At 43.1% G+C, this 24,945-nt stretch overlaps 1 protein-coding gene across 15 annotated transcripts in view; it reads right to left on the bottom strand.

Annotated features, from left to right (window-relative positions):
• Positions 1 to 24,945, bottom strand: part of dop1a (DOP1 leucine zipper like protein A) — a 555,441-nt gene that overhangs the window by 246,269 nt on the left and 284,227 nt on the right. For all 15 annotated transcript variants that reach the window (XM_068044706.1, XM_068044708.1, XM_068044707.1 and 12 more), the window contains 3 exons: positions 15,918 to 16,192; positions 10,146 to 10,298; positions 7,529 to 7,629 (listed from right to left, as the gene is read on the bottom strand). In XM_068044706.1, coding sequence (XP_067900807.1) covers positions 7,529 to 7,629; positions 10,146 to 10,298; positions 15,918 to 16,192 — 529 coding nt within the window. The remainder of the gene's footprint in view (positions 1 to 7,528; positions 7,630 to 10,145; positions 10,299 to 15,917; positions 16,193 to 24,945) is intronic.

The following is a 24,945-nucleotide window of genomic DNA, read 5'->3' as shown; positions in this document are numbered from 1 at the left end:
TATTAACCTTTTGGGTGGCACCTTATCAAATGCCTTTTAGAAATCTAGGTTTACTGCAGCTCCTGGTTCCCCTTTATCTACCCTACTAGTTACATCCTCAAAAAACTCTAATAAAATTGTCAAACAGGAATTCCCTTTAGTAAAACCATGCTAACTTGTTCTAATCATTTTGTGCTTTTCTAAGTGCATTGTTAAGACTTTCTTGATAATAGATTCCAGCATTTTAGCATGTTAGGCTAACTGGCCTGTAGTTCCCTGTTTTCTCCCTCCCTCCTTTCTTGAAAAGCAGTGGAACATTTGCCAACTTTCAATCTGATGGGACCGTTCCAGAATCTAAGGAATTTTGGGAAATTGTAGCTAACGCATCCACTATCTCTGCAACTATCTCTTTTAGCACCCTAGGATGTAGGCCATCAGATCCCGGGGATTTGATGGATTTTAGTCCCTTAAGTTTCTCCAATACTTTTTCTCTGCTGATATTAATTTCATTTTAGCCCCCAGGTTACAGGCTAGTAGCTTGGTCATGGATCTTGTGTATGGGTCAAAAGATGTCTCATAGCTAGGAGTTCTGAATCATGAAGAAGAATTAGCATGCCTTGTAAGACTGGGCTTTGTTGTCATTGACGATGAGAAAGGCCGAAGTACTCACTGTGCCTTTCCAGCAAACTCCCTTAGCAGGTCCAGGCTAAGTTTGGTATTCGACAAGTACTGATCTAAATCAATTAGAACAGATGCCCCTTGTATCTTCCAATCAATCCATTAAAGATGCACATTTGAGCCATGCAAAGCCTAATGGCTTTGGACACCCACCATATCGTAGCCAAGTGTACATGTCCTTTTGGGGAAGGAAGAACTTGTATTATATTATATTGTGTCTTTCAGATCCTTAGGATGGACTAAAGCACTAGCAACATGTAATTTAAGAGGAGCATTTCAATTTGTTCAGGAATTCCTGGTACAGATACTCCAAAACTGTCCCCCAATATGCCATCCAACACATCAATGAAGAAGAAACTAAATAGGTTGGACAGCAATGTGGCATGGGGAAAAGAATCATCATGACATTATGCAAAGTGCATGGTGTTCCTTATTAGATAGCATTTATATGCACACAAACGGCTGTCCCAGTCACACATACTTTCAAACATCTTGGAATTGCAGATGCTTGCAATTCACTTATCAGCCACTGCTGCATGCAGAAATATGACTTTAAATAATAACTTTTACTAATTTACTAACTTGAAAAGTCCTTCACAATAATTCTACATACATTTTGTCTCTTTGCTGACAAAAAGACTTACTTATCGGAGGCACTCATTTATTCTCTTATGCCGCCCCACCTTCTCGGGCACTGATTGCTCTCCAATACCATGCCCAAGTGTCCATTCTTGATGTGTGAGAATAGACATTGAATGCTGGTAGATTATGTGTATTCTATTATACTAGATTATAGATAAGTGTCAAGAAAACTGTGGTCATGGAACAAGGTGCTGCATCACCACCCCTGATCACACCCCACTGGAAGTGGTTAACATAGAACAAATTCTGCTATCTTGGGTCCACGATGATGGACAATCTGACCCTTGATGCAGAGCTCAATACACACATAGGGCAAGCAGGTACCACCTTTGGCCAACTTGCGAAACGTGCATGGGATAAGACCAAGCTGATGGTTTATAAGGCCTGTGTTCTCAGCACCTTGCCTGTGAAACATGTGTGAGTTACAGCTACCAGGAAAAGAAGCTCAATAATTTCTAGCTTCACTGTCTGCAGCACATTATGGGTATATCCTGGCAGGACAAAATCACAAATGTGGCAGTCATCTCAAAGGCAGAGCTCCCAAGTGTGTTGGCACTAATCAAACAGAGGCGGTTTTGGTAGATCGGACACGGCCGCAGGATGGAAGACGTTCGCATACCCAAGGACCTTCTGTATGGTGAGGCAGCCAGGGCCAGACGGTCAGTGGGGCACCCAAAGCTCCACTTCAAGGATACTTGCAAGCATGATATGAAGGCGTTAATTGTCGACTATTGCACTTGGGAGTCTCTAGCTGGCGAAAGAGGGAAACGGCGACACACCCTGTGGACTAGTGTGCACTTACAACGATGACCAGCTGCTGCGGCAGCTTGGCAACAAGGTCCAAAGTCAAAAACAACAACTCACAGCATCACTCGGCAGCTTCACGTGCAGCACTTGTGGCAGAACCTGCTTCTTAAAGATTGGCCTTCACAGCCAATCAAAGGTAAACCAAAAGAAGACACCCCACCTAAAGGGATTGTTTGCTGCTTGTCTATCATCTTTCGTAGATGGAAGGATGCCAAACCATGTGAGCATGAGAATCATATCTGCAGAGATTCAATTATGTCGTTAGAGCAAAGGTACTAGACATTGATCAAGAATGGGACCTTTATTTGTGGGGGCAAAGTCAAAAAGGTTGGAGGCCGGAGAAAGAGCAATGGGAGCAGAGAGGAGATTTAAAAAGCACGGCAAAAGATCGGAGGCTGGAGAGAAAGCAGGAGTAGAGCGGAGCTTTAAACAGTGTGCCAAAAGGTCGGAGGCCGGAGAGAGAGCAGCAGGAGCAGAACGGAGCTTTAAAAAGTGAGCCAAAAGGTCGGAGGCCGGAGAGAAAGCAGTGGGAGAGGAGCAGGAGAAAAAAATGACATCAGAGTGACGTTACAACCAACACATCAACAGAGAGAGCAGGGAAACAAAGCCAGGCGGGGTGGGTATACCGGCAAGTTATTATTTTATATTTGATTTATTTAGATTAAATTAAGACTTGGTCGATTTATTAATATAAAAACTAAAAACTATGGGGGATTTTATAATTTATCATATATGAGAGAGAGAGAGAGAGACAGAGAGAGAGAGACAGAGAGAGAAACCAATCAAGTAGCAGGGAGGTATTAATTAAAATTGATAGTTTAAACAGAGTACTAATTAGATTGTTAAAAAAGGGAATAGAGCATTTTTGTTTAGATCAGGGATGGGCAGCTGCGACCTGTTGCTTGCAGTTCCTGCGCCATGTGTGAACTTCAGGACACTACATGCAGAAGTATATCCAGCTGCTTCAGCTCGCGCGCAGGATCTCCGAACTTGAGGGGCAGCTGGAACTACTGGAGAGGATCTGGGAAGTGGGTGGGTTTCCTGGATCATACTTTCCAGGAGGTGGTCACCCCACAGGCAGTGAGAGTTCAAGATCGTAGATGGGAGGCCATCCGGAAGAGTAGGAAGAGGCAGGAAGTGCAGGAGTCTTCGGGGTGTGTGCCCAAACAGCTTTGGAGACTGCTGAGAGTGACGACACCATGAAAGAGTGCCCAAGGCACCAATGGGCAAGGGACTGTACAGGAGAGAGCAAAGTGCAGAAATGCAATTGTTATGGGTGACCCCATAGTCAGGGGGACACAGACAGACATTTCTGTAACCATTACAGTGAGTCCTGCATGATGTGTTGCCTCCCTGGTGCCAGGATAAAAGGACATCACGGAGAGGGTGCAGCGTATTGTGCTGGGTTAACAGAGTTAGCCAGAAGTTGTGGTACACGTTGGTACCAACGACATAGCAAGGGCAGGTATTGAAGACGTACGGTCAGATTTTCAGGAGCTAGGGAGGAAGTTAAACAGTAGGTCCTCAAAGGTAGTAATCTTTGGATTACTCCCACTGCCATGCGCTAGCGAAAGTAGTAATAGGAAGATAGGGAATATTCAATGAATGGTATACTGGAGAGGGTGCAGAAGAGGTTTACCAGGATGTTGCCTGGTCTGGAGGGCATTAGCTATGAGGAGAGGTTGGATAAACTCGGATTGTTTTCACTGGAATGACAGAGGTGGAGGGATGACATGATAGAGGTTTACAAAGTTATGAGTGGCATGGACAGAGTGGATTGTCAGAAGCTTTTTCCCAGGGTGGAAGAGTCAGTTACTAGGGGACATAGGTTTAAGGTGCATGGGGAAAAGTTTAGAGGGGATGTGCGAGGCAGGTTCTTTACACAGAGGGTGGTGAGTGCCTGGAACTTGCTGCCTGGGGAGGTGGTGGAAGCAGGTACGATAGCGACGTTTAAGAGGCATTTTGACAAATGCATGAATAGGATGGGAATAGAGGGTTACGGTCCCCGGAAGTGCGATCAAGATCGGCGTAGGCTTGGAGGGCCGAATGGCCTGTTCCTGTGCTGTACTGTTCTTTGTTCTTTTGATGTTGCCTGGGCTGGAGCATTTCAGCTATGAAGAGAGACTGGAGGGTTGTTTTCCTTAGAACAGAGAAGGCTGAGGGGGAACCTGATTGAGGTATACAAAATTATGAGGGGCATAAATACAGTGGATAGGAAGAAATATTTTCCCTTCGTGGAGGTGTCAATAACCAAGGGCACAGATTTAAGGTAAGAGGCAGGAGGTTTAGAGGGGATTTGAGGAAAAATGATTTCACCCAGAGGGTAACTGGAATCTGGAACACATTGCCTGAAGGGGTGTGGTAGAGGCAGGAACCCTCACAACATTTTAGTAGTATTTAGATGAGCACTTGAAACGCTATAGCATACTGGTTAATAAAATTCAGGCTCTTGGAATAGGAGGGTTAGTGCCCAACGGGATAAAAAATTGGCTTAAGGACCGAAAACAGCGAGTTGTCATAAAATGTTGTTTTTTAAACTGGAGAATGGTGGACAGTGCTGGGACCACACTTTTTTGATGTATATAAATGACTAGTATCTTGGAATACAGAGTAGAATCTCAGAATTTGCCAATGACACCAAACTTGGAGGTGTGACAAACAGTGAGGATATGAACTAGCCGCAATAGGACATAGATAGGATAGCGGAGTGGGCAGACAGGTGGCAGATGAAATTTAATACTGACAAATGTGAGGTGATGCATTTTGGCAGAAAAAATAGGAAGAGGGAATATATACTTAATGACACAGTTCTAAAGAGTGTGCAGGAACAGAGGGACCTGGGGGTGGTTAAGACCAAGGCAGGAGGAGTGCATTGTTAATTCAATCCCACTTCTCCACAGGTCACAACATATTTTTTAAAACTTTCCCACTTACTGAAACAGTCAATCAGGTACACTATTTGCCCCAGAATAGATCACACTAATCAGGTTTCTTTACTGAACAACAAAATTAACAGTTTATTATAAAACAAGTTTTAACTAGCAATGAATTAAAACAGTATCACACAGATCAAATTTTTTTAAGTTCCAACATTAAATTTTTAACAGTCCCCTTTCCACCTTAACCAAATGTAAAATCCCTTTTTACCTTAGTCCCTTCACACTCACACACACTCACATATATGTATACCGATTAACCGATAGCTAATAAAAAAGGATTTTTGGATCAAAGCTCTGTTACAGACAAAAAAACAAACACCTGGGCAGATCACTTGCCCACCCCTGAAGAAAACAGATAATGAGACACACTGCACCAAAACTGGCACACAGTCCAATCTTCAAGTACATGTAGACAGGATCTTTAGAACAATTCTCTTCAGGCGGCTTTGAAAATTATTTTTTAGCAGGCTTTCTTCAAATACAGGAACCAAGATCAATTGACACAATGGACTTCTCAGAGTCTTTTAGAGAATTGCTGGAAAGCGAGCTGGGTTGTAGTCTTCTGTTCTTCCTTGGAATTCTCTCCTTCTGCAGCAGACTTGACTTTTTAAACATAAAGCAAGAATCTGGTCTCTTCCCCCAGAAGGTAAAACACACACACTGACTGACAACCAAAAAACTTGTCAGTTTTTTCCTGCCCTTCCATGTGCTCTCTGTTACTATTGGGCTTCTCCAATCAAAGACTTCTCTGTCCCTGTTACCAGGTTTTCACTCAAAGCCTAACCCAAGCCATGTGACAACCAGTAACACTGTTGCCAATCCTGCTCCCTCAGTGCCCTTGATGGCTTTCTTTCTAAAACAAAATCCTGGTCCAAATTTATTCAGCTTAACTATAAATTACTTTAAAAATATTTTTTAACAAAAAAGAATCACTTTCATAATGAGGTACATGTGCATAGATCTTTGAAGGTGGCAGGACGTACTGATAGAGTGGTTAGTAAAGCACATGGGATCTTGGGCTTCATAAATAGAGGCATTGAGTACAAAAGCTGAATCTTTATAAAGCTCCGGTTAAGCCCCAACTGGAGTACTGCATCCAGTTCTGGTCACAACACTTTAGGAATGATGTGAGGGCCCTTGAGAGTGCGCAGAGGAGATTTACCAGAAGAGTTCCAGGGATACAGGATTTTAGTTACAAGGTTAGGTAGGAAAAGCAGTATTTGTTCTCCTTAGAACAAAGGAGATTATGGGGAGATTTGATAGAAGTGTACAATATTATGGTGGGCTTTGGTAAGTTAGACAAGGAAAAACTGTCCCCATTAACTAATGGTACAAGGACTAGGGGACACAGATCGAAGGTTTTGGGTAAAAATGCATCGGGAATATGAAGAAGCACTTTTTACACAGTGGGTGGTGGAAACGAAGACAATCAATGACTTCAAGAGGAAGTTGGATGGCCACTTGATTGAAAAAGATTTACAGGACCACAGGAATTGAGTGGGGGAGATGGGGTTGTGGGACAGGATAGCTTCGTGGAAAGCCTGAATGGACTCAATGGGCCAAATAGCCTCCTTGTGTACTGTAAATGACCCCAAGGCCAGCTGTACTGCACCAGCACAGTCCAGCTATGAACAGCTAACTCGGGACAGAATGGGAACTGAACCCAGCATCTTCCTCGTCTACATGTTCAACATCACAGTGGATGGTGCTTTCATTCAGTGAGCTGTTATGGAAGTATTGCATCCATCAGCAAGGAGTATTGCATCCTATTAGATCTGGTAAAGTTTTTTTTTTGTTCTACTGACAAGACTTTTAATGCTGAAGTAGAGTTCAATAATGCAATGCCAAAATTCCAATGAAGGACTGCTTGTAAACAAAAACATTCACTGCTGGTTTTGGTCTAAGTAATCCCACGGGGAACACTAGATGCAAATTCCCGTACAGTGCGCATTAATGCCAAACACAGAGATGTTTTCATCGAGATCGTTTTCAGGAATGGTGAGAAAAGAATGAAGGAGAAAACAGAATATCAAGGAGGCATCATTACAGCACCATTAGTTGGAGCAACTGTAACTATGTGAAGGCATCAACAATTTAGCAACATATTTAGTTTTATGAAAGCCTGAATATAAACAAACAACAGCGCACCTGCCCTTAAATTACAAACTGAAAACCTCTCTGATTTGGAATTCCTACTAAGAACGAAGTGTGGAATGAGAAAAGGGCATTTCCAAAAAAATGAGAAAAGATCATCTAGCTTATTCCTTTCACAGATCAGGTAGAATTCATCCCATGAGTAACTCTACCCACCCTATTAAATCTCCTGAGGGAAGACTCTGGAAAGTCTCTCGCTGTTCCACAAATGTAATCAAAAAAACTTCAGAATATGCATTTAACTGAATAGTATTCATATCAGAGTTAGAAAAACAATGCTTAAAAATGCCATTACATCATTGTACTATGTAGCTTTTAAATTCACCAACCTGTCAAAAGTGCGATTAAAGGAGGAAGACTTGTTGATAAGAAGGTCCCGAGTAATGTGCCAAAGAACTGAAAAATTGACATGAGCTTCCATACATATTCTCTACAATAAATGAGAGGCAACATTTCAAACCCAATGTTCAGTTTTGGTTGGATTCTTACTTTTTCCAGACCAGGGAGGAAAAGTTGTCAAGCTGAAAAATTGTATGAGAAAATTTATACCTTATCAGAATTTTAAACAGAAGGAGGAATGGTCAAAAGGACCAGTGAACAATTCCCAAAGTGTCCAGTAATAATTTCCCTCCCTTTTAATAAAAATTACAACAAATTAACCATCACCGTAAAATAAAGCTCTACTGTGTGTGTGTGCGGTTAGGGCGGCACAGTGGCGCAGTGGTTAGCACTGCAGCCTCACAGCTCCAGGGACCCGGGTTCGATTCTGGGCACTGCCTGTGTGGAGTTTGCAAGTTCTCCCTGTGTCTGCGTGGGTTTTCTCCGGGTGCTCCGGTTTCCTCCCACAAGCCAAAAGACTTGCAGGTTGGTAGGTAAATTGGCCATTATAAATTGTCACCAGTATAGGTAGGTGGTAGGGAAATATAGGGACAGATGGGGATGTTTGGTAGGAATATGGGATTAGTGTAGGATTGGTATAAATGGGTGGTTGATGGTCGGCACAGACTCGGTGGGCGGAAGGGCCTGTTTCAGTGCTGTATCTCTAATCTTAAAAAAAAACATTTATTTTATTTATGCTAACAGGAGCCCTAACAAGATATGAGTTCCAACAGTACATATTTGCAAAGAAGTCTCAGGACTATGAAATTGGTAGCGTATCTCTACACAGAGTTTATCACATTAAAATACTAATAAATGGAAAATATATGACAGGCTATAATACTGGCCTCTAGATCTAGAGGACTAGAATACAAAGGGGTAGAAGTCATGCTTCAGCTATACAAAGCCTGGGTTAGACCACCCCTGGAGTACTGTGAGCTGTTTTAGGTACCACATCTTAGAAAGGATATACTGGCCTTGGTGGAAGTGCAGCATAGGTTTACCAGATTGATATCTCATTAAATTACGAGGAGAGATTACAAAAACTAGGGTTGTATATTTCCTGGAATTTAGACGTTTAAGGGGTATCTTGACAAATACATGAACAGGATGGGAATAGAGGGATACGGTCCCCGGAAGTGCATAAGGTTTTAGTTTAGGCAGGCATCAAGATCGGCGCAGGCTTGGAGGGCCGAATGGCCTGTTCCTGTGCTGTACTGTTCTTTGTGCTTTGGGTAATTTGATCAAACTTTTCAAGATATTAAGGGGAATATATAGAGTAGATACAAAGAAACTATTGCCTCTGGTTGGACTCTAGAAGTAGGGGACATAGTCTCAAAGTTAGAGCCAGACCTCTCAGGAGAAAAATTAGGAAATACTTCGACACACAAAGGGTGCGAGAAGTTTGGAACTCTTCCGTAAATAGCAAATAGCTAGATCGATTGATAGATTTTTGTTATCCAAAGGTATTAAAGGATATGGGGTAAAGGCAGGTATACATAATTAGGTCACAGATTAGACATGATCTCACTGAATGGTGGCAGAACAGGCTCGAGGGCTAAATGGTCTACACCTGTTCCGAAATTCCTATGAATGGAGAGACACAGAAAATCTTCCAATCTCCAGCATCACTTGAGATCTCAGCATTTTCTACCAAAACAAAATTCATTTTTCACTTATTAGACACAAATATTATTTCTGCTGGTGGGTGAACAGGGGCACAGTCTCAGGATAAGGGGCCAAGCATTTAGGACTGAGATGAGGAGAAATTACTTCACTCAAACGGTTGTGAATCTTTGGAATTCTCTTCTCCAGAAGGTTGTGGATGCTCCATCGCTGAATACGGTTAAGGTTGGGATAGACAGGTTTTTGGTCTCTCAGGGAATCATGGGTTATGGTGAGTGGGTGGGAAAGTGCAGTGAATCCTAAGATCAGCCATGATCGTTTTTGAATGGCGGAGCAGGCTTGTTGGGCCATATGGTCTACTCCTACTTCTATTTCTTGTGTGTTCTTAATCTATTATTCTTAGGAAGGGCAAGCCTCCAGAAGTAGTCTTCCTGAAGACCCATCTAGCAATGCGTAACTTTTACTTTAAAATGGATATATTTAAAATATATCTTCAATAATTAAGATGCAGGCCTAGAAATTACTCCTCCCAGCTCCACCTTCAGCTAACTTACTTGCCTTCTTTATTGCAGCTGTTCTGCAGTGTTGGTGGCACCAGTTGCTTCAGGGCAAACCAATGTTTTGAGCACAGATCTTAACCTAGCATTAGGCCCCTTCTTCTGACGTGGGTAAAGGACGCATTTTTGTCCTAACCAATATAATGGATGTCGCACTTCTAGCCGAAAGTGTGCATGCTCTTCCCACCCAGGGAGCCTTAGTAGTTGTCCGACATCTGATAAAAGCTGCACAGTTTCTAGACCACAATGTCATTCTGGCTTTGGATTTATCAAGAGCAGCAAATTCTGCAGTGGTGAGCTCAGTGCAGTAGCAATGACCACATAATTATCTCAGACATGTCTGACAACAGTAAAAATGCCTAAATCTTTTAGGCTATCCTCATACCTTGTCTTTGTGCAATAGTTGCTGACTAATGACATCTTCGCAGATGCTGGAAGATTGGACGAGATTATGCAGCTGATAAAACAGTTCCACACTTCTCTGATAATATTGTGGGGTTTTTCCCCCCAGCTGGTTCCAAAGTATTACTGCCACTTGCTTTAACAGGAAACAAAATCAATAATTATATTTTATAGCACAGAACTTGAGTATTGCTGAAAATAGAGAGATGTTGTCGAAGCTTTTCGTCTTGCATTCATCAGGACAATCCGCAAGAATACCAATGTAAGGGAAAACGATTTCATACTGTATTAGAAGAGAGTGTTGATTGGTTGGCAAGTGAACTCTGACTGGTAGAGGCATTGCCATGGAGAATGCACCAGTTTATGGTGACTGCCAAGCTTCATTTGAAAATTTAAACTAGGCAGCTTAACTCTGATTGGTCAAGGCATTGCCCTGAGGAATGAACCAGTGAATGGCTGACACTTATTTTATTCAGCTGGAATAGACACAATGTTTGGACATGTTCTTTCTGTTTGCAAAGAATGGGGCCCTGTGTATTAATATATGTAGCTTCCAGTTCGCGCAAATGCGCCACACTGCGAGCCCTACTGACAATCTTAAATTGGTTGTCAGCATACTTCTTAGCACACTGAGGATTATTTAGCAAATAATGTCCAATTGTGGAATCCCATCTAATGTTGGACATTGTGTTTTGAGTTCTGCAAGCAGGGGCTGGTTGGGTACGGCCAATATCTTGCCCATTGCGAACAACGGAAGGGACACATTGTTTGATATGGACCCACCAGTCTTTGGGATGCACAGCCTATATACCTAGCATCAGACTGGCATTGAAATTCATATATCACATTACTCATTTGTGAGATAGGCAGGACGTCTTTTTGGCTCGACGGCAGCATTCAGTTAGTACCGAAACACCACACATGTTGCTACTGCATAGCAGCACTGTGAAACAGCTAGCTTCACCTGTTTCTTAGATTTTGGGATACATTACCCTTCCAGGGTAATTTGAGGTAAGCTGGGCACTTGTCAAGGCTGCAAATGACGGCCTCAGGCCCATTCATAAGTTTGCGCGAAATACAGTGAGAAATGATCTGATCAGGGTAGTCATTGTCATGCAAGATGTCTTTGATTCGCCCTATTTCAGCATCAAGCTTGCATGGTGAGCAAATGGCTCAGGCCCTATTTACGACGTTGTCAATAAGGCCAATCTTACAGCACGTGGAACTGTAAGAATCCCAAGGCATATATTGATCAGTGAAGGTAGGTTTGCGGTAGACCGTGGTGGAGAACCCCTTAGCAGATTCTTCAACTAGTACGTCAAGGAAAGGGAGCTCATTTGACTGCTCCATTTCAAAGATAAATTTGAGCGCAGGATGGAGCCCATTAAGATATGTAAGGAAATTATTGCATGAAGCTGCTGATTCAAATATAGCAAACGTATCATCTACATATCAGAAATATGTAAGGAGGTAGGAGGTTAGGTGTCATTCCCTCAAAGACACGATTCTCATGGAACCCAACAAAGATGTTGGCGAGAGCTGGACCAAGAGGGGATCCCACGGGAACACCATTTATTCTGCATACAAGGTGTCGTTAAAACTGAACTCAACTGCGTGAGTTACCAAGTTCATAAGTTCAATGAATACTGATTAACACAATGGTGGTGGGTCTAGATCACCATGAGTTCACTTGCCAACCAATCAGCACTCTCTTCTCAGACAGTATAAAGTCATTGTTTTCCCTTACATTGGTATTCTTGCGGATTGTCCTGATGAGTGAAAGACGAAAAGCTTTGACAACATGTCTCTATTTTCAGCAATACTCAAATTATATTTTAAATGTTAATGATACATAATGCATGCTCTCTTTAGACTTGATGTTCACATCCCAAACACAGGTGGTGCAGTACATTATTTTTCAACTCGTATTAGCATTTCCAGTGCAGAATTGCATTTTTAGAAATTTGAGGAGAAAGTGATATCATTCATACTATTACATCGTTGCTAGCCGTCCCCCCACTGGAGCTATTTAATATAAACCAATTTCCTTGCAGGTCCACAGTCCCATAATTGCATACCCAATTCCTTGCTAAATTTGGTGCTTGAATCAGTATCAATAACCATTTGTGCATCCGTATTCGAGTAAATTTCATCTAATCTGCCGTAGATGCTTTACTGGGTCTAGCCATCTCAATCGCACCCATAAGCTGTTTTAGCATCTTAAATTTACACTGCCCTATGTCTCCTTGTGCAAGTACGAAACCCAGGGATGCAACAACAGCATTCCCTTGTACTTTAGACTGGATATTCACGTCTTTCACACAAATTCTTCTTCAATATCTCCAGAAGCAAACCAAGCAAATATTTGAAATGATGAATTCTGAAGGGGGATGGTGAACAGCCAGATGTTGTGGTAAACATCGGTACCAACAACATAGGCAGGAAGAGTGATGAGGTCCTGCAGGGGGAGTTTAGGGAGTTAGGTAGAAAGTTAAAAGACAGGACCTCTAGGGTTGTAATCTCGGGATTACTCCCTGTGCCACATGCCAGTGAGGCTAGAAATAGGAAGATAGTCCAGCTAAACACGTGGCTGAACAGTTAGTGTAGAAGGGAGGGTTTCAGATATCTGGAGCATTGGGATCTCTTCAGGGACAGATGGCACCTGTACAAGAAGGACGGGTTGCATCTAAACAGGAGGGGCACAAATATCCTGACTGCGAGGTTTGCTAGCGTCACTCGGGAGGGTTTAAACTAGTATGGCAGGGGGGTGGGAACCAGAGCAGTAGGAATGCAAGTGAAATAAATGAAGGGGAACTAGTAAATAAGGCCAGTAAGACTAAGAGGAAGAGCAGGCAGGGAGATGTTGCGGAGCAGAGCGGGACTGGTGGTCTGAAGTGCATTTGTTTCAATGCAATAAGTATGACAGGTAAGGCAGATGAACTTAGAGCTTGGATTAGTACTTGGAACTATGATGTTGTTGCTATTACAGAGACTTGGTTGAGGGAAGGACAGGATTGGTAGCTAAATGTTCCAGGATTTAGAAGCTTCAGGCGGGATAGAGGGGGATGTAAAAGGGGTGGAGGAGTTGCATTACTGGTCAAGGAGAATATCACAACAGTACTGCGGGAGGACACCTCGGAGGGGTCATGCAGCGAGGCAATATGGGTGGAGCTCAGGAATAGGAAGGGTGCAGTCACGATGTTGGGGGTTTACTACAGGCCTCCCAACAGCCAGGGGGAGGTAGAGGAGCAGATATGTAGACAGATTTTGGAAAGATGTAAAGGCAACAGGGTTGTAGGAGTGGGTGATTTTAACTTCCCCTATATTGACTGGGACTCACTTAGTGCTAGCAGCATGGATGGGGCAGAATTTCTAAGGAGCATCCAGGAGGGCTTCTTGAAACAATACGTAGATAGTCCAACTAGACATGGGGCCATACTGGACCTGGTATTGGGGAATGAGCCCAGCCAGGTGGTCGAAGTTTCAGTAGGGGAGCATTTTGGGAGCAGTGACCATAATTCCTTATGTTTTAAGGTACTTGTGGATAAGGATAAGAGTAGTCCTCGGGTGAAGGTGCTAAATTGGGGGAAGGCTAATTATAACAATAATAGGCAGGAACTGAAGAATTTAGATTGGGGGCGGCTGTTTGAGGGTAAATCAACATCTGACATGTGGGAGTCTTTCAAACGTCAGTTGATTACAATCCAGGACCAGCATGTTCCTGTGAGGAAGGAGGATAAGTTTGGCAAGTTTCGGTAACCTTGGATAACGCGGGATATTGCGAGCCTCGTCAAAAAGAAAAAGGAAGCATTCGTAAGGGCTGGAAGGCTAGGAACAGATGAATCCCTTGAGGAATATAAAGACAGTAGGAAGGAACTTAAGCAAGGAGTCAGGAGGGCTAAAAGGGGTTATAAGAAGTCATTGGCAAACAGGATTAAGGAAAATCCCAAGGCTTTTTATACATATAGAAAGAGCAAGAGGGTAACTAGGGAAAGGGTTGGCCCACTCAAGGACAGAGAAGGGAAGCCATGTGTGGAGCCAGAGGAAATGGGTGAGGTACTAAATGAGTACTTTGCAACAGTATTCACCAAGGAGAAGGACTTGGTGGTTGATGAGTCTAGGGAAGGGAGTGTAGATAGTCTCAGTCATCTCATTATCAAAAAGGAGGAGGTGTTGGGTGTCTTGCAAAGCATTAAGGTAGATAAGTCCCCAGGGCCTGATGGGATCTACCCCAGAATACTGAGGGAGGCAAGGGAAGAAATTGCTGGGGCCTTGACAGAAATCTTTGCATCCTCATTGGCTACAGGTGAGGTCCCAGAGGACTAGAGAATAGCCAATGTTGTTCCTTTGTTTAAGAAGGGTAGCAAGGATAATCCAGGAAATTATAGGCCTTACGTCAGTGGTAGGGAAATTATGAGAGAGGATTCTTCGGGACAGGGTTTACTGCCATTTGGAAACAAATGGACTTATCAGCGAGAGGCAGCATGGTTTTGTGAAGAGGAGGTCGTGTCTCACTAATTTGATTGAGTTTTTTGAAGAAGTGAAGAAGATGATTGATGAAGGGCAGTGGATGTTATCTATATGGACTTCAGTAATGCCTTTGACAAGGTCCCTCATGGCAGACTGATACAAAAGGTGAAGTCACGGGATCAGAGGGGAGCTGGCAAGATGGAGACAGAACTGGCTCGGTCATAGAAGACAGAGGGTAGCAGTGGAAGGGTGCTTTTCTGAATGGAGGGATGTGACTAGTGGTGTTCCGCAGGGATCAGTGCTGGGACCTTTGATGTTTGTAGTATACATAAATGATTTGGAGGAAAATGCAGCTGGTCTGATTAGTAAGTTTGTGGATGACACAAAGGTTGGTGGAGTTGCGGACAGTGAGGAGGATTGTCAGAGGATACAGTAGGATATAGATCGGTTGGAGACTTGGGCGGAGAAATGGCAGATGGAGTTTAATCCGGACAAATGTGAGGTCATGCATTTTGGAAGGTCTAATGCAGGTGGGAAGTATACAGTAAATGGCAGAACCCTTAGGAGTATTGACAGGCAGAGAGATCTGAGCGTACAGGTCCACAGGTCACTGAAAGTGGCAACGCAGGTGGATAAGGTAGTCAAGAAGGCATACGGCATGCTTGCCTTCATCGGTCGGGGCATAGAGTATAAAAATAGGCAAGTCATGCTGCAGCTGTACAGAACTTTAGTTAGGCCACACTTAGAATATTGCGTGCAATTCTGGTCGCCACACTACCAGAAGGACGTGGAGGCTTTGGAGAGGGTACGGAAGAGGTTTACCAGAATGTTGCCTGGTCTGGAGGGCATTAACTGTGAGGAGAGGTTGGATAAACTCGGATTGTTTTCACTGCAACGACAGAGGTGGAGGAGCGACATGATAGAGGTTTACAAGGTTATAAGTGGCATGGACAGAGTGGATAGTCAGAAGCTTTTTAAAAGGATGCACATTTAGTAATTTTGAAAAAAGTCACGTGGGATGAGCTTGGAGAAAATGGGGCTACAGTTACATTCAATAAAAATTCTCCATTGTGTTGAAAAGTATTTTATTTTGGCATGTTTTGTATCACGTCTTACCTTTACTAATTGTACAAAATTTTGTGAATCAAAATATGCCAGCAACTGAACTGTCAACACCAGACTCTAAGTTTTATGTCCAAGAATGCTCACAGCATGTAGTTAGCTGCAGATAAAAACAAAAAGTCTTTACACCCTTTCACAGTTGAAATCTTCAAAATGTACTCACCTTGAAAAATTCAGTTTTGAGAGCCATATACTTCAGGTTTCCTTGTGTAAGTGGTGGCATAATGACGACAGCCACTGTTCCCTGGCTTGGACTCCTAGGCTGTGCTGGCTCAAGGCTGTTCAGGTTTTCTCCACTAACTGCAGCAACCGACTGAGTTAGACCAACTAAGTCCAGCACCAGAGAAATGGCAACACTCTGAATGCTGAAATCACTGGCAAAACAGCAGGCAGTCATGAGGGTCTGGAGCCAGAGTGGAGGCTTTACCTGATCAAAATCTAAAGAAATCAAAAGTAAAACTTCAAGTTTACCAAAGGAAATTTCGATGAATGGTCTAAAAACTGCTAAGTAACACAGCAAAAGACCATCACATATAACGAATCAGCAGCATCGGACCAAGTTTAATAAAAAACACTAAAAGGAACAAGGAAATTTGGTTAGTTTTGCACACCTGCAACTGGCTGGGTAATAGCAGGCTTTCGTGGAGAAATGGTGTACATTGGGATAAAGAATATGTTTTATTTACACAAACTGGTGCTATTCATGCAAAATCAGCGTAGAAACATTAACAGGAGTAGGCCATTCAGCCCCTTGAGCCTGCTCCACCAAATGGATCACCTACCTCCATAACTCTTGATGACTTACCTAACAAAAATCTCTCAGTCCTAAAAGCTACACTTGTCCGACCACCCACAGCCATTTGGTGAAGTCCAGATTTCTACTATCTTTTATGTAAAATTGCTTCTTGATTTCGCTCGTGAGTGGCCTCGCTCTAATTTTACTGTGTCACAATGCTCTGGATTTCCAAATCCCAAAAATTTGCCACTTGGAGTTATGTCTTCTGAACTGATTCTAAATTTACAACCAAAATGCACTCGAGGCAAGATAAAGTGATTACTTACAGATGTATGTTCTTACAGAGTCACCAACAGCTCTTTTTTAAAGCAGCAAATTAGCTGAATAAAAAGAAAGGCTTGCACTTATATTGCACCATTACACATCACAAAGTGCTTTACAGCCAATGATGAACTTTTGAAGTGTATAGTCTCTGCTGTCATGCAGGAAACATAGCAAACAATTTGAGCTCCCGCAAACAGCAATGTGATAATGACAACATAATCTATTTTAGTGATGTTGATTGAGGGATTAAGGACAGTGGGGAAAACACCCCTGCTCTTCTTTGAAATAGTGCCATGGAATCATTTATGTCCATCTAAGAGAACAGTCGGCGGCCTCTAAAACAAAGACATCTTTAAAAAAATCCACGCAGTTAAAAGCTTAGCGTTATAACAGTTTCATTTATCCAATTCAGATTTGCAATATCTACCACACTCTGAACATCCAGGGGTATTCAATATTTAGGAAGGACAGGCAAAAAGGGAAAGGAGGTGGGGTAGCATTGTTATTAAAGGAGGAAATCAATGCAATAGTGAGGAAGGATATTGGCTCAGAAAATCATGATGTGGAATCTGTATGGCTGGAGCTAAGAAACACCAAGGGGCAGAAAAGGATACAATAAGGATACAACAAGGATACAACTGTAATCATGGGTCAATTTAATCTACATACAGATTGGTCAAACCAAATTAGCAATAATACTGTGAAGGAGGATTTCCTTTTTTTTTTAAAGTGACCTTTTTTTAGACCAATACGTTGAGGAATCAACTTGAGAACAGGCGATGCTAGACTGGGTATTATGCAATGAGAAAGGATTAATTCACAATCTTGTTGCGCGGGGTCCCTTGGGGAGGAGCGACCATAACATGATAGAATTCTTCATTAAGATGGAGAGTGAAGTAGTTGAATCCGAAACGAGGGTCCTGATTCTAAATAAAGGAAACTACGAAGGTATGAGGTGCGAATTGGCTACGGTAGATTGGAGAACTTTACTAAAAGGGTTGACGGTGGATAGGCAATGGATAATATTTAAAGAACTTGTGGATGAATTACAACAATTATTCATTCCTGTCTGGTGCAAAAATAAAATCGGAAAGGTGGCTCAACTGTGGCTTACAAACGAAATTGGGGATAGTATTAGATCCAAAGAGGAGGCATATAAAATTGCCAGCAAAAGCAGCAAGTCTAAGGATTGGGAGCAATTTAGAATTCAGCAAAGGAGGACAAAGAGATTGATTAAGCCGGGGAAAATAGAGTATGAGAGTTAACTTGCGCGGAACATAAAAACTGACTGTAAAAGTTTCTATAAATATGTGAAGAGAAAAAGATTAATGAAGACAAATGCAGTCAGAAGCAGGGGAAATTATAATGGGGAACAAAGAAATGGCAGAACAACATACTTTGGTTCTGTCTTCACAAAGGAGGACACAAATAACCTCCCAGAAATGTTAGTGAACCAAGGGTCTAATGAGAGGGAGGAACTGAAGGAAATCAGTATTAGTAAAAAAAAAAGTACTAGGGAAATTAATGGGGTTAAAGACAGACAAATCCCAAGGCCTAATAATCTGCATCCCAGAGTACTAAAGGAAGTGGCCCTGGAAATAGTGGATGCATTGCTGGTCATTTTCCAAAATTCTATAGACTCCGGAGCAGTTCCTACAGATTGGAGGGTGGCAAATGTAACCCCACTATTTAAAAAAGGAGGGAGAGAAAAAACAAGGAATTACAGACCAGTTAGCCTTACATCAGTAGTGGCGAAAATGCTAGAGTCTATTATAAAAGATGTGATCGCAGAACACCTGGAAAGCATAAACGGGATTGGACAAAGGCAGCATGGGTTTACGAAAGGGAAATCATGCTCAACAAATCTACTGGAGTTTTTTGAGGATGTAACTAGTAGAATAGATAAGGGAGAACCAGTGGATGTGGTGTATTTGGATTTTCAGAAGGCTTTTGATAAAGTCCCACATAAGAGGTTGGTGTGCAAAATTAAAGCACATGGGATTGGGGACAATATACTGGCATGGATTGAGAATTGGTTGACAGACAGGAAACAGAAAGTAGAAATAAACGGGTATTTTTCCGGGTGACAGGCAGTGACCAGTGGGGTACAGCAGGGATCAGTGCTTGGGCCCCAAGTCTTCACAATATATATTAATGACTTGGATGAGGGAACTAAAAGTAACATTTCCAAGTTTGCAGATGACACAAAGCTGGGAGTGAATGTGACCTGTGAGGAGGATACCAAGAGGCTCCAACGTGATTTGGACACATTGGGTGAGTGGGCAAATGCATGGCAGATGTAGTATAACATGGATAAATGTGAGGTTATCCACTTTGGTTGTAAAAACAGAAAGGCAGATTATCTGAATGGTGACAGATTGGGAAAGGGGGAGGTGCAACGAGACCTGGGTGTCCTTGTGCACCAGTTGCTGAAAGCAAGCATTCAGGTGCAGCAATTTAGTTAGGAAGGTGAACGATATGTTGGTCTTCAAGGCAAGAGGATTTGAGTGCAGGAGCAAGGATGTCTGACGGCAGTTATACAGGGGCTTGGTGAGACCACATCTGGAGTAGTGTGTGCAGTTTTGGTCTCCTTATCTGAGGAAGGATGTTCTTGCCATGGAGGCAGTGCAAAGATGATTTACTAGGCTGATTCCAGGTTTGGCAGGATTGACGTATGAGGAGAGATTGGGTCGACTAGGCCTATATTTACTAGAGTTTAGAAGAATGAGAGGAGATCTCATAGAAACCTATAAAATTCTAACAGGACTAAACAGCCTAATGCAGGGAGGATTTTCCCAAGGCTGGGGAGTCCAGAATCAGGGGTCACAGTCTCAGGATACGGGGTATGCCATCCACTTGGAGAGGCAGGGATAAATCAGGGATAGTCAGCATTGCTTTGTCAGGGTGAAATCATGTCTAACAAATTTGATTGAATTTTGCGAGGTGACGTCTAGATGTGTAGATGAGGGTCATACAGTTGATGTCATCTACATGGACTTCAGTAAGGCTTTTGATAAGGTCCCACATGGGAGATTGGTTAAGAAAGTAAGAGCCCATGGAATCCGGGGTAATTTGGCAAATTGGATTCAAAATTGGCTTCGTGGAAGGAGGCAGAGGGTGATGGTAGAGGGTTGTTTTTGTGAATGGAGGCCTGTGACCAGTGGGGTACTGCAGGGATCGGTGCTGGGACCCTTACTCTTTGTAGTGCACGTTAATGATTTAGACGTGAATACAGGAGGTATGATCAGTAAGTTCGCAGATGACACGAAAATTGATGGTGTCGTAAATATAGATTAAATATAAAAGATTACAAGATGATATAGATGGGCTGTTAAGATGGGCGGAGCTGTGGCAAATGGAGTTTAATCCCGAGAAGTGTGAGGTGATGCACTTTGGGAGGACTAACAAGGCGAGAGACTATACAATGGATGGTAGGACCCTAGGAAGTACAGAGGGTCAGAGGGACCTTGGGGTGCTTGTCCATAGATCATTGAAGGCAGCAGCACAGGTAGATAAGGTGGTTAGAAAGGCATACAGAATACTTGCCTTTATTAGCTCAGGCACAGAATGTATGAGCAGGGAGGTTATGATGGAGCTGTATAAAACACTGGTTAGGCCGCAGCTGGAGTACTGTGTACAGTTCTGGTCACCACACTATAGGAAGGAGGTGATTGCAATGGAGAGGGTACAGAGGAGATTCACCAGGATGTTGCCTGGGCTGGGGCACATCAGATAGACTGGGGCTGTTTCCCTTGGCAGTGGAGAAGGCTGAGGGGGGAACCTGATTGAGGTATACAAAATAACAAGGGGCATTGATAGGATAGATAGGAAGAAACTTTTTCCCTTAGCGGAGAGGTCAATAACTAGGGGGCACAGATTTAAGGTAAGGGGCAGGACGTTTAGAGGGGAATTAAGGAAAATTGTTTTCACCAAGAGGGTGGTTGGAATCTGGAACACACTGCCTGAAGGGGTTGTAGAGGCAGGAACACTCACCACATTTAAGAAGTATTTAGATGAGCACTTGAAACGCCATAACATACAAGGCTACGGGCCAAGTGCGGGGAAGTGGGATTAGTTTTGGACGGGTGCTTCACGGTTGGCGCAGGTGCATTGGAGCAAAGGGCCTGTTTCTGTGCTGTAAAACTCTATGATGACTCTATTTAGATGAGGAGAAATTTCTTCTCTGAGGGTGGTGAACCTGGGGAATTCTTTACCGCAGAAGGCAGTGGAGGCCAAGTCATTAAATATATTTAAAGGAGATAGAAATATTTATTAATGCCAAAGGGATCAAAGGACATGGGGAGAAAGCAGGAACAGTGCACTGAATTAGACGATCAGCCATGATCTTTTTTGAATGGCGGAACAGGCCCAAAGGGCCGAATGGCCTACTCCTATTTTCTATGTTTGAAGAAGTAGTTCCACAGAATTAACTAAATATACTGAGTGAAATTTCCTACCCATTAACTACGAATAGGCAGAAGATCTAGCTCACCATCGGTGTGGATTTGACCTATGTCTTGGCTATATTTTGGTACGTAGTGCATAGCAACACAGTAGGCAAGTCAATCTATTCTTCGAAAAACTAGGAACAAATTAGAAAAGCTGGAAAACTCGGATGTCAAAGAAACACAAACAGGAACAGGGCACATTCTGGCCGACAGGAGTGAGTAGTCAGATTAAGTTTGTGAATTTCAACCTCAGAATAATACAGTGCAGAAGAGGCCCTTCGGCCCATCGAGTCTGCACCGATGCATTAAAGACACCTGACCTGTCTACCTAATCCCATTTGCCGTGCCAAGTACTCATCCAGGTATTTTTTAAAGGATGTGAGGCAACCCGCCTCTACCACCCTCCCAGGCACTGCATTCCAGACCATCACCACCCTCTAGGTAAAAAAGTTCTTCCTCAAATCCTCCTTAAACCTCCTGCCCCTCACCTTAAACTCGTGTCCCCTCGTAACTGACCCTTCAACTAAGGGGAACAGCTGCTCCCTATGCACCCTGTCCATGCCCCTCTTAATCTTGTACACCTCGATCAGGTCACCCCTCAGTCTTCTCTGCTCCAGCGAAAACAACCCAAGCCTATCCAACCTCTCTTCATAGCTTAAATGTTCCATCCAAGGCAACATCCTGGTGAATCGCCTCTGCACCACATAACCTACATAAAAAATGTTATGACCGCACCTCCCCCACCTCCAAAAACAGAAATTCTGACTACTACCTCTAAATTAATAAATTTTTAATTTGATTCCACCACTTTATCAAAGGAATGACTAATTGATACAGGACAGAGAGTAGCATCAAACTTCATTGGTTCTATATATTTCTAACACTTGGTAAAATTGTGGGCATTTGATAAAGTGCCACATAACAGACTTGTCAGCAAAATTAAAGCCTATGTAATGAAAAATACAACGGCACCATGGATACAAAATTGGCTGAGTGACATGAAAAAGAGAGTAGTTGTGAACGGTTGTTTTTCGGACTGGAGGAAGGTATATAGTGGAGTTTCCCAGCAGTCGGTGTTGGAACCACTGCTTTTCTTGGTAATGACCTAGACTTGGGTGTACAGGGTACAATTTCAAAATGACACAAAACTTGGAAGCATTGTGAACTGTGAGGAGGACAGAGATAGATTTCAAGAGATCATAGACAGGCTGGTGGAATGAGTGGACAAGCGGCAGATGAAATTTAATGCAGAGACGTGTGAAGTGATTGATTTTGGCAGGAAGAATGAGGAAGCGCAATATAAATTAAAAGGCACAATTCTAAAGCGGGTGCAGAAGCAGAGGGACCTGGGGGTATATGTGCATAAATTATTGAAGGTTGGCAAGTTGAAAAATCAGTTAATAAAGCATATGGGATCCTGAGCTTTATAAATAGGAGCATAGAGTACAAAAACAAGGAAGTTATGTTAAACCTGTAAAAAATACTGGTTCAACCACAATTGGAGTATAGTATCTGGTTCTGGGCACCACACTTTCAAAAGGATGCGAAGACATTAGAGAGGGTGCAGAAAAGATCCACGAGAATGGATCAGGGCGGCACAGTGGCGCAGTGGTTAGCACCGCAGCCTCACAGCTCCAGCGACCTGGGTTCAATTCTGGGTACTGCCTGTGCGGAGTTTGCAAGTTCTCCCTGTGACCGCATGGGTTTTCGCCGGGTGCTCCGGTTTCCTCCCAATTGGTCATTATAAATTGCCCTGAGTACAGGTAGGTGGTAGGCGAATATAGGGACAGGTGGGGATGTGGTAGGAATATGGGATTAGTGTAGGATTAGTATAAATGGGTGGTTGATGGTCGGCACAGACTCGGTGGGCCGAAGGGCCTGTTGCAGTGCTGTATCTCTAAAAAAAAAATGGTGCCAGGGACGAGGAACTTCAATTATGTGAATTGGTTGGAGAAGCTGGGTCTGTTCCCCTTGGAGAAGAGAAGATTAAGAGATTTGATGGAGATGTTCAAAGTCATGAGGGGTCTGGACACAGTAGATAGGAAGAAACTGTTCCCATTGGCCAAAGGATCCAGAACCAGAGGACACTGATTTAAGGTGATTGGCAAAAGAAGCAACAGTGACATGAGGGAAAACTTTTTTACGCAGCGAGTGGTTAGGATCTGGAATGCACTGCCTGAGTGTGTGGTGGAAGCAGATTCAAATCGAGGCCTTCAAGAGAGAACTGGATAATTATCCGAAGAAAAAAAATTTGCAGGGCTACGGAGATAAGGCAGGGGAGTGGGACTAGGTGAGTGGCCCTGGCAGAGAGCCAGCATGGACACAAGGGCCAAATAGCCTTCTGTATTGTAACCATTCTATTATTCTATGACATTCAGAGTTACTGATGAAAGAATCTTTCTCTGCCTCAACATAGCTCAACTTTGCAGGCAAAATATCCTTGATGGAGAAGGTAGCGACTGCAAGTCATTCCTGGGGAACTAATGCATCAGTGGTGGCCTACTGTAGCAGTTCATATATGTGGACATTATGGAGACAGGTTTGACAGTGATCTCACCACGAACATTGGAAATATGTCTCGAGATTACTGAATCCATTGCGGTCATCCAATTTCATGGATTTATTTTCCGTGGGAATAGGGGCATTTGTTCGGGGTAGAACACATCCTCTATTCAGTTTGGACACTGAAACACTACAGAAGTGTCTGCAGCACGCTATGAAAAGAGGCACCTGCCATGTTTTTCTTTCTTTCATGCGACATCGGCATTGCTGGCAAGGCCAGCATTTGTAGCCCATCCCTAAACTGCTCTTGACAATTGAGTGGCCTGCTAGGCCATTTCAGACGGCAGTTAAGAGTTGACCAGATTGTTGTGACTCTGAAGTCACATGTGGGCCAGACCAGATAAGGACAGCAGATTTCCTTCCCTAAAGGGCATTAGTGGATCAGATGGGTTTTTATGACGATCAATGGTGGTTTCGTGGCACCATTACTGAGACTAGCTTTCAATTCCAGATTTTTAAATAATTAATTGAGTTTAAATTCCACCAGCTGCTGTTGTGGGATAGGAACCCACATCCCCAGGGAATTAGCCTGTGCCTCTGGATTACTAGTTCAGTGACATTACCACTATGCCACCGTCACCACTGAAGAGATAAAGACAAGGTCTTTCCGGACTGTTCTAGTGGAACATTGCACAAAGACAAACCAACTAAATTTTGGACGAAGTCTGTGTTGAAAAACAGTTCTTAGACAAAAAGCCCTAAATGAGGCAATAAGGGAACTGTAGTCAAAAAGAACAAAAGAACAAAGAACATTACAGGAACAGGCCATTTGGCCCTCCAACCCTGCGTCGTTCTTGATGCCTGTCTAAACTAAAACCTTCTGCACTTCCGGGGACCGTATCCCTCTATTCCCATCCTATTCACGTATTTGTCCAGATGCCTCTTAAATGTCGCTATCGTACCTGCTTCCACCACCTCCTCCGGCATTAAAAGAAAACACAATACTTGGCATAACCTTCAGCTATCTTTTTTTTTTATTTGTTCTTGGAATGTGAGCAAGTGGTGATGGACATGTGGGACTTAATGCAGCTTAGAGGATGTGCTGCAAAGTTTGGATGAGTTGAAGTTTACACAAGGTGGAGGATGGGAAGCCAGGCAGAGGAACACTGGAACAGTCGAAT

This window comes from Heterodontus francisci, chromosome 13, assembly GCF_036365525.1.
Source record: "Heterodontus francisci isolate sHetFra1 chromosome 13, sHetFra1.hap1, whole genome shotgun sequence".
NCBI classification, from domain to species: domain Eukaryota; kingdom Metazoa; phylum Chordata; class Chondrichthyes; order Heterodontiformes; family Heterodontidae; genus Heterodontus; species Heterodontus francisci.
This window is presented reverse-complemented; position numbering and strand designations above follow the sequence as displayed.